Consider the following 10,246-nt stretch of genomic DNA (forward strand, 5'->3'; position numbering starts at 1 on the left):
CCCACTCCTGTGCCCGAGGAGTACGTGCGGAGGCCATCGGCATCCGAGGCTGCCTGGAGCTCAACTGAATGACAAGCCTTTCCCTGCCAGCTGCTGCTAGTGGGGACACACCCTGAGGGGCCAGCCCCAGGTGAAAGCTGCTCCAGTTAGCAGGCAGTAGTCTAGCCACTGCTCTCCCCAGACACCTGGGCTCCCCATGCCAGTGCTGCTCCAGTCCCACCCCACAGCAGAGTGCAAGGTCAGGCTCCTCCAGTGCCAAGGGACAGCCAGTCCCCACTCGCCGAGAGAGACAATACTGCACAGCCACCTCGGGGGTGGAAGACAGCGTCTGTGCCCTCCCGCGATGTGCCGGCCAGGCACCGTGCCAGCCCTCGGGTGAGCTGGCACCAAGCCCAGGCCCCAAAGCAGCGGCTGTCGGCTCAGGCAGCAGGAACAAGTCACGGCAGCCCCTTCACGCCTGAACTTTGCCCCAGTGTGGAGTCAACACGGCGGAAGGGATGGGCCCAGCCTGCCTGCCCGGCAGCCCGGCCCCCACAGGCTGCTGCTCTGCGCAGACGGAGGCAGGGGAAGACCTGGATGCCTGGGTCCTGATCCCAGCGTGGCTGCGAGCTGCAAGGCACAGCAGGGGGAAAGGCCTCGCTCATTCTCCTCACTAGAGGAGCAGGGCTGCAACAGCAATACGAGCAGGGGGCACTGCTCTAAGCTGCCCCTACAAGAGCTCGGTAGCTGGACATGGAGCCCCTCCAGACAGCACGGCTCTGGGCACCTAGGTAATGGGGGAACTGGAGAGAGCCCACCCCGTTGCCAGATTGCCCCACCTACCAGCGCACCAGGCCTGAAGGGAGCTGCAATAGGGAGACCTCTTCAGCACTGGAGACCCCCAGAGGGGTGGCACAGAAGGGGGTCTCCTCCCTGTACATGTGACTGGCTGACAAGAGGTCCGGTCTCCAGGGACTGCAAGGCCCTGATTGTTGGGCCAGGGCTCTGAGAGAGAGGCTGGCATGGGCAGGAAGGAGTTAACCAGGCAACCTCTGGCTGAGCAGCTTCGCATGGGCAGGACCAAGGCCAGCCAGCTGGGGAAGTGCCTGGTGAGAAGTCAGCACAGCAGAGATAGGCAGGGCACCCTGGGCCTTGTCCTCCTGGGACAGGGCACCTGCCCTGCTCCACCCCAAGCCAGGAACAGTCTTTCCCAATCCCCAGCCTCTGAACCAGAAGGATAAAAGGTCCCCAGCCAAGGGGAAGAGAGACCCAGTGAGGCTAATACACCCAGCCCTGGTAAGGATGGAGCCCATCTCCATCCCAGCAGGTACCACCCCCCAGCCCTGACCGGTGAAACATCTGCTGGAGGGCAAGTATGCATCTGGGGACTGAGCCCCCCAAGCCTGGCTGGGCAGACCCAAGGCCCTTTGCAGACAAAGAGCTAAGGGGGGTGACCACCATCCCCATTTCACAGTGGGGAAACTGAGGCACAGAGGGGGCAGGCCTTGCCCAAGGTGGTGGAGTTAGGAGAGAACGCAGGAACCCTGGCTTCCACACTGCTCCCCCCTACTCTAACCACTACATCCCACCCCCCTTCCAAAAGAGAACTGAGAAGTCCTGGGTCCCCCCCATCCCTAAACACTGCCCTCCAATGCCCCCTGCCCAAGCAGGACAGGAGAATGTTTGCCAGGGCTGGATGGGGGCCCAGGTGCCTCTTGTTTGAAGGCCAGCAGCTCCCGCCCCCACCCAGGCCTCCCTGTGCCACAAGAGGTTTGTTTATCCTTTGAAACCTTTGTTTCCTGTTATTGAGGCTATTTATAAAGCCCTCTCCAGGCAAGTGATGCTCCCGCTCTGACGCTGGGGAAGGGGGGGGGAGGGGGCTGCTCCTGCTCAGAGCCCAAGGGAAGGAACACGCGGTGCCACAGATGCACGGCACTCCAAATGTCAAGCTGCCCTCAACTCCCTCCCACCCCTGCGCCTGCCCACGGGGCTGCCAGCTGCTCAGCCAGTGCCCAACACACAGCCAGCACAGGGGCTAATAGCACTGGGTGGATCCATGGCAGGGTCCAAAGGAAAGGATCCCAGCTGTAAATGGCAGGACCCCACTGAAGATGGCAGCTCTGAGGAGCCCACCCAGCCCCTGCCCCAGAACTGCACCCCGCACTTAATGAATACGGCGATTTCCCCAGGGCAAAGGCCAGCTCCCCCCCAGCACTGCCCCTTGAGCCAGGGGTGGAGCAGGCACTGAGGCCTGTTTGAACAGCTCCACTGCCAAACCTATTCCTCAGTCCCTCCTGACACCTCAGACAGGGCTCCCCAGTCTCATGCTGCACTGCGGGGGGGGCAGGTTCAAGAGATAGGGAGCTGGAGATGCCCCCATGGTTGCAGGAGCCAGGGGTTTCAGCTCCACAGGCAGGAGCTGCCTTCAGAGCAGTGGGGTCTCTGTGCAGTGACTGGGATGAGGGGACCACAAGCAGAAGCATCCACAGCACATCCCCACAACTCCCAATAGGGCTGTGGGCAGGGCCCAAGGTCTCTACTCCAATACTGCACTCCCAGGGCCTTGGACAAGTTCCTGCCCCTGTCTAAGCCTCCATCCTCTCAAGGCACTTCACCTGCAAGCTCTTCACAGCCATGACCCTTTCCTCACTGCGAGTCCCTGGTGCCAACAGTGGCATGCAGCCCTCCATGAAGGCAGCAACAACTCCTGCTAGAAATCCTACCCAGGGCTGGGCTTCTGTGGTACAGCAGAGATGTTCAGACCCTCCTCAATTCCTTGTTTTGCTTTGAACACACCAGTGACAATAGCTGGCAGGGAAGCACAGAGGTGCCAAGGGCCTCCCTACGCTTTGGAGATACAGCAGGTCACAAACACAGGTCACATCACGACCGCAGAGGTGTTCAGAGCGGTAGGCAGGCACCACAACCACAGAGCTCACCCTACCATGACACCCACCGCCCCCCTGCCCCTCCCATCCTTGCCATGAACCCTGGGCATGGCTCCCCCATCTGCAGCAGACTGCCTTACCGGGGTCAGTAGTGATGGCAGGGTAGCACAGTGCCTGCCTGGCAGAGGGGCTTTGCAGCGTGGCACTGCAGGGCTTGGAGAAGCAGGACAGACTAGGATGGCAGCCCAGATGCACCCCCAACCCTGGTCCAAGCCAGTTATCGTGCTCCCCATGCACCTGCAGCCTCCCAGAGTCCTAATGTCTGACACTGAAGCGTGCTCCAGCAGGCAGCAGGTGGCAGCCCACAGCTTAGCCTGGCTGGCAGGTGGCAAAACACAACACCCAGGCAGGGTGCTCACTGCAGGAAGAAAAAGCTGGGGGCCTGGTATGAGAATTCCGGATGGGGCCCAGCCCATTTCAGGGATGCCAGCCCCACTCCTAGCCCAATGACACTGCCCACTGCAGCGGCCCAGTGCCTAGCAAGAGCATGCATTGCACTGGGACAGGCAGGAACCCTGAGTGGCTCAGGGGACGGAGGAGGAAGCCGCCCAGTGAGCAGGGCAGGTTATAAATAGGTGCGCGTTCCCCCCGCAGCACCCGGATGAGGCGAGGTGGAGTGCAGCCCCGGCCTGGAGCCCCGCCAGCCGGCACTTCCTGTTTCTAAACACAGTCATTTCCCGTCCCCCAAAAAGCAAAAGTTAGGATAATGGGGGCAGAGCAACAGGGCCACTCTCTCCCAGCACAGAAACCCCCCACCCCCATCGGTCCCACAGCTACCAAAGCACTTTGTGGGAAAGGGTGATTCCAACTGCTCCCTACAGGGAAAGTGAGGCACACGGTGCATCAGCAGCAGAGCCAACCGGACCCAGGAGTCCTGGCTGCATGTCATCCTCCAGATCTAACCACTTGTTCCAGAAGGAGCAGAACCCAGGAGTCTGAGCTCCCAGCCCCTCCCTGCATGACCTCACTACTCCAGCCACAAGCACTGCCATCTGCAGCCTGCTGGCACCTTTGCCAATGCAGAGGAAGCTCCAGAGCTCGCCCACACCAGAGCAGGCAGGCTACAGCCATCAGCTGATCCACCTCAGCCCAGCTTCCCAAGCAACATTGTGATGATGGGTGAGGACTTACTGGCTGGCGAGGGGGTGCTGTATCCACTCACAGGGAGCTGGTGCTGGATGCCTGCCAGCGCGCCTGGCGGTGAGAGCCCACCAATCATGTGCGGGAAGAAGAAGGCGTAGTGGGGCATAGGGTACCCATTGAGGTGCCCGCCCCCAGGGGTGGGACAGGAGCTGCTGTTGCTGGCCATGGTGTGGGGGCCCTCTGGCACTGGGAACACACAATCCCGGAGCAGAAGTCACATGTGGGAAGCCCGGAAGGCAAAGGCTTTACCGAGGCCCGGGCAGGTGCATGGGAGCTGTGTGCAGCACAGTTTGGGTTATGGGGCCTCCTTGCCCTGCTCAGGGGCTAACCCAGCATCTGCTGGGCCCAGACTCTGGCCACGGGCACCCACAGCACTGTCCTTGCCGATGCTTCTGAACGGGCCTCCTTCAGAACTGCAGGCAGGTCCCAGGAACTGCTGGCTCCAGTGGGCAATGATTCAAGGGCTGGCAAGTGATGTCCACTCAGTGGTTCCAGCAGCTGCTTGTACAAGGCCTGCAATGGGGAGAGAGACAAGACAGGGGTTGTTAACAACTGGGCACTGCAGGAGGAGTCTCCAGCCAGAAGCCAGCACAGGAACAGTGCCTGCGGCAAAACACCACTTGAGTGTGTAATATCAGCACCAAGCAGGAGTCGCACACACACCGGGCCAGGAGTTCAGGCTGACCCCACACAACTTTGCACCTATGGTAAGGAAAGTGCTAAGCACACAGCATCCCTGGCACATACCAGAGCCTGGTCTCTCAGCAGGGGCAGTGCCTGGTCTAGGTGACATGGGGCCTTTTCAGGGCAAGCCCCATCTCACTGGTGCCTATGCCATGCCTAGTGCAATGGGGCTGCTAGGCTCTACCATAACACAATATGCCATGAAGCCCAGCAGGTCCGAGTGCCAGCAGCTGCCAGGACAGGCTGCAGTAGGCAAGTCCCAGGGACTGCCATCAGGAGTCTCCGTGTGAGGTGGCTGTAAGGGGTTTCATGCCCCTCCCTGCCACTGGCCCCCTGGGGCCCCCTCTGACCCAGAACTGGGTTAGCAGCAAGCAGTAGCTGGAGTTTTGACACAGGCACCACCTGAAATGATGGGCCAGGCTCTTTGGATCAAGGCAGCTGAATGGGGCCAGGAAGGGAAGACTAGTGCCCCCAGACATACATGCATGCACACACACATGCAAAGCCCCTCACAACTTGCTGCAGTGAGGGGGTGGACGAAGGCTGGCAGCAGCACAGCATAGCAAAGCCACAGGGAACCTTATCATTTACCACATGCACTCTCCTGCTCCCAGGGCAGCACAGGGATGCCAGGATCCCCTGGAGTGGTTACTGCCCACGGAGTCAGTGCTGCCCGATTAGGGGGTAGCTAATCCCCAAACTTGCCAAAGCCAGAGCCAAAGCCAGCAGGACCAGAACCTCCCCCAGGCTTTTAATCTGTGGATTAACGGGACAAGAGGACGCGTAGGCAGCAGACTCAGGGAACAGGCCATCAGCCAGGTGCGAGCACTGCAAACCTGCGACCCGCCTTGCCAAGAACCAATAGGGCTGTATGGAGCTGGGCTAGTAGGGGCTGTGGTAGGAGTGAAGCCCTGAAACACCTCACAGCTGTGCTGTGTGGGCCAGGCCCGATGCCTGTGGGCATCAGTTCGCTGGCACACTGCCGTGCCTCCTGCTAGCACATGCTCAGCCAGTCCCAGGACTGCCTCACTACACAAAACCCAGCTCCCACTTTCTCTCACTGCTCCCCACTGAATGCTTCTGCCTTGGGCCTCTTTAACCCTTTCAGGACAAGGGGCATTACCCAAGCCTCCAACACACCCACTGCCAGCCCTGCAGGCACTGTGGCCCAAGGCTCCCCTTGCATGAAGAGCATAGAGACCCCACTCTTCAACTTGTTCCTAGGGGCACCTTGAACCCAGCCCTCAGCACTACCCTGATGGATGCCAGCCATCTGACAGCCTACATGGGCAGCAGCAGTGGGAATAGTGCTTGCATCAACCCTGGGAAGGTGACTAAATCCCTAGAGTGCTCCGACCTCCTCCAAGTCTCTGGCCCACTTCATAAGGTGCCTGTCTCTCCTGCCCTCCCAATGCCATGTCTGGCATCTTTGCCAGGAGCAGCCACACAAGCAGTGGCTGGGGAGCCTGGCAATGGTTCCTGACCACATCAGGTGAAATGGCAGTAGTCCCTCCATCCCATGCAATGCTCAGCACTGGCAGGGTGCTACCCATACCCTCTTTTTTTTTTTTTTTTTTCCAGACCCTGCTCCTATAAAGGATCTAGGGATGGCAGCATCCCTACACCTGAAGGCTTAGTGAGGGGAGATGGCCCAAAGTCCTGGATCCCAGCCCAAGACCCTGGCAGCCTCCATAGGGGTATCAACTTTCAGAATTAATTTGGGCAGAAGCCCCCAATCACAGTGCCAGGTTGGAGCCAATGTACACAGGGATCTCAAAATGCAATTACCTACCACCAGCCTTGACTTGGGAAGGGGACATCTTGCCCAGTCTTCTCCCTCTGCCTTTGCTAAGCTGAAGTCCTTCCAGTGCAGGTAACCTTTTCATTAAGCCAACCCCACGCATGCCCACAGCAAAGCCAACCAGCATTGGCACCACACAGCCCTGGGGGGGCGGAGGGACACGACGACAAGACACGGGGCATCTTGCCATTAGTCACATGCACTTGCCCATTCCACGCTCTGTACAACAAGTCCTGGCAGCCTCAGAAGCTCAATCTTGGCACCAGCATGGACAAGAGACAGCTCTCTGAGTAAGGGAGTGATGGCAGGACTTTTACCTGACAGAAATCAGCTCATGCCCGTACCCCTCCCTGGAGAGGGAAGCCCTGGGAGAATGAACTGTATGCAGGGGAGATGTACCACTTACCCAGCCAAACCTCCTCCTGCATCAGCCACCCTGCCCTGTTGGGTATCAGGGTCCCAGTCCCACCCTGCCCCACAGTTCTGGGAGAGGAGGAAAAAGGTCAAATATCTCAGCATCCTGCAATAGCCCGATCTCCACAGGGGGCCAGTGGCAGCTAGAGACACCAGGGCAAGCAGTAGGGCTGGAAAACTCCTTCCTGGCCACAGCAGGTAATACCAGCCTAGCACATGACAGGGGCTCTCCAGGACCCTCTGGAGGGGGCACTGGCAAGGAGACCAGACAGCTGATGCAGAAACAAAGTCTGTCCATTACGCAGCTCCCCCCTGTGCCAATTAATTTGCTATGCCATGCGCACACACCCCTGCTGGGCTGATGGGTTACCCACTCACTTGCTATGTGCCACACCTGTGCCAAGTGCAGAGGTTCCCCCCCACCCCAATTGGGATCCTGGTGGGCACTGTGTTCACTGGCCCACCCAGCTCTGCCTGGGGCCTTGGCATGTTTGTTTTGCCAGCCGCTGCCCTCCCTAGCATGGGGAGACACATTTCACTGGCCAGGATGCCTATTTCCAGCAGCCCCAATCAGCACAGTGAGAAGAGGTCAAATGAGGACAGTGTCTTCAGCCAAGCCAAAGAAACCTCTCGGTGTCAAAGCCGCAAGAAGCTGAGCAGGGGCAGACTGCAGCGTCATGCCACTTCAGTGCCCAGCCTGACCACATCGTATGGGTGGTAGGCAGATCCAAAGCCATGAGGCCTGGAAACCTGGGAGAACAGGCTTGAAGATGCTGGTCCAGCACAGATATGCCCCAGCCCCAAGAGGCCCCTCAGTCCTAGCTAGTGGCCCCCTACACCCAAACCCCAGGCTCCCTTCACAGCTCTGTCCCTAACCCTGCCCCCCAGTGCAGGCTCACCAGAGCCCTGGGTGGGTTAGTGACCAGCCATCATCTCTACTCCACAGGTGACTGATGATCACGTGTGCACCAAGTGTTAGGGCTCCCAGGTGAGTAGCGCCCCCATCAGTTCTTCGCCTTTGAGGGCCAGGGCCAGCCTTCCCCATCCCCAAGGGCCAGCTGCGAGGCAGGAGCAGGGCAGCACAGCAGGATACAATCAGGCTGGGGAGGGAGACAGCCTGATACAGAGGTGCTGCGCCATCAGCCCAAGGACAATACACCCTGGCTGGGCAGAGCCAATGCAGCCCTCTAGCTCAGCAAAGGCACACCAGGGGACAACACCCCTTCAGGGCAAGGCCCATGTCCCAGGCCCTACCCTGTGCCCCTGCCCTTCCTCTCCCCAGGAATCTGCTGCTGGCCCCCAGCTACCTTGCCCTAATGATCAATTTAGGGACAGAGCAAGGAGCTTGAACACACTCCTTGTGCTGCTATTACAATTCCTGGGGAGGGCAGGGTACAAGGAACCCTCTCCCAGCTCTTCTACACTCTCATCCAGGCCAGGTGCCAGCCCCCGCCCCCCTTGTCCCCCAACCCAGGCCTTCCACACATGCTGGCCCAGGACAGGGAGGGGGGAGCAGGCCCCAGCAGAGACAACGTGGGGGTGGGCAGGTCCCAGCAGAGCAGGAGCAGGGGGCCAGGGTTTCACAATTCCAGCCCGGGCTGTTTATTTAAGCGGCTGGCGCAGGGCCCAGCCAGGGGGATGTTTATTTGCCGAGAGGACAGCGCTGGCTCCCAGCCCCGTGGAGGCGGAAAAGGATCCAGAGGAACGAGGCTGGGCTGTCTGGCGAGCTCCTAGGGATGGGCCAGGGCGGGTACAGCCCTGCCCACCCTGCGCCTGCCCAGGGAGGCTGGCCTGGCCCGATAGGAGCGATAAAGGGGCGGGTGTGGGGACGGGGAGAGCCCAGCTCAACACCTGAGGCCAGGGAAGGGCTGAGGCCCTGCCTGGGCCCAGACACCTCCAGTCCCAAACTGCACCAGGCTCCCTGCTCCGGAGCAGAGGCTCCTTCCTGCCCATCCCAGGATCTACTCCAAGGTGAAGGCCCCACAGAAAGGGTGCCATAGCAAAGGGGTTGCCCCCCTCCCCCTCTCCCCCCAAGAGAGGGTACTGGCCCAGGCACCCAGGCTGGAAGAAGGCACATGCCCAGACCCAGGGCCAACAGTGAGAGGGGTAGTTCAGCCCAGGAGCTGATGCCAGCAGGGAAAGTCATGTCCAGTCCCCACGCACCAAGGCCCCAAGATGTCACAGACAAAAGCCTCCTCAGCCCTAACATGAGCTAGAAATGCTTCAAAGAGTCGCCATGCAGAACAGAAAGGGGCCACGGGGCCCTGGAAACCCCGGGGCCCGGCTGCCCTATCTTCCCACGTTCCTTCAGACCCCAGAGCCAGCAGGGTGCAGTGCAACATGCCTACCCTCACCCCGCAAACAGCTAGTCGTGTCATGTCCGTCCCCCCCAGCCCAGAGCAGCCACCCCATGCAGCTGATCCTGATCCCACTTTGGCCAATGCTGCAGCTCCATTTCTAACCCCAGCTCTGCCAGCACCAAGGAGGGCACCAAAATGACCACTCTACACAAATGGGGGGCATGCTCCATGTCAGACCTCCTCCAAGGCACCGTTCCATTCAAAACAAGCCTCAGTCTTCTAGTACATGCTACAGATCAGGCAGCCTACGCTGCCTATCAGCCTCCAACCCAGAGCTAGCTGCACTTTCCAAAAACACCCATTCCCACAGAGAGGAGCGCAGAGGACCTCCCATGGAGCTTCCCCCAACTCCCCCAAGGCAGGGAGCCAGAGGTGGGAGGCAGGCCCCAGCCGCTCCCCCAATCCCTCCCCCCCACTATTTTTCTTCTCGGCTCCCCCACCCTGTCTGGGTTTGGGGAGGGTAATTACCACTCCACACTTTATCACATGCCTCTGACAGGAGCTGACAGGCGGCTTCTCCCCTCCAGACAAATGAGCCAGGGTCAGGAGGGGCAGCTACCCACAGGGATGGGGCTGGGGCACAAGGCAAGCAGAGGGAGCCCCTTCACACTGCTCTCTTCCCCCCCCATAAATCACTCCAGGGAGAGAGCCCCATGCTGCTGCAATTTGCTGCCACATACCCCCAGCACCCCAGACTGCTAGGATTCAGGGCCCCAGGTGGCCAGCCGCACTAGCGGTAAACGTGGGGCCCTGCAGGCCAATGGCCAGTGCCAAGGCAGGGGTCACCTGTGCCGTGCCAGCCCCTCCCCTGCATTCCCAGACAGAAAGCAATGGCTTGCTAGATCCTGTGCCACTGGCTCCCAAATTTCTTTCCGTCAGTGCTGCCATACTGTCCCCACTGGGTGGAACAAGGTAGC

At 60.0% G+C, this 10,246-nt stretch overlaps 1 protein-coding gene across 4 annotated transcripts in view; it reads right to left on the bottom strand.

Annotated features, from left to right (window-relative positions):
• Positions 1–10,246, bottom strand: part of RARA (retinoic acid receptor alpha) — a 91,569-nt gene that overhangs the window by 57,867 nt on the left and 23,456 nt on the right. For 3 of the 4 annotated variants that reach the window (XM_006022534.3, XM_014519453.2, XM_014519454.2), the window contains exon 2: positions 4,059–4,583. In XM_006022534.3, coding sequence (XP_006022596.1) covers positions 4,059–4,236 — 178 coding nt within the window. In that variant the 5' untranslated portion in view covers positions 4,237–4,583. Of the gene's footprint in view, positions 1–4,058; positions 4,584–6,546; positions 6,669–10,246 lie in introns of those variants that run through there. The other variant, XM_025202915.1, reaches the window with a different exon arrangement.

Source organism: Alligator sinensis, unplaced genomic scaffold, assembly GCF_000455745.1.
Source record: "Alligator sinensis unplaced genomic scaffold, ASM45574v1 scaffold886_1, whole genome shotgun sequence".
NCBI lineage: Eukaryota > Metazoa > Chordata > Crocodylia > Alligatoridae > Alligator > Alligator sinensis.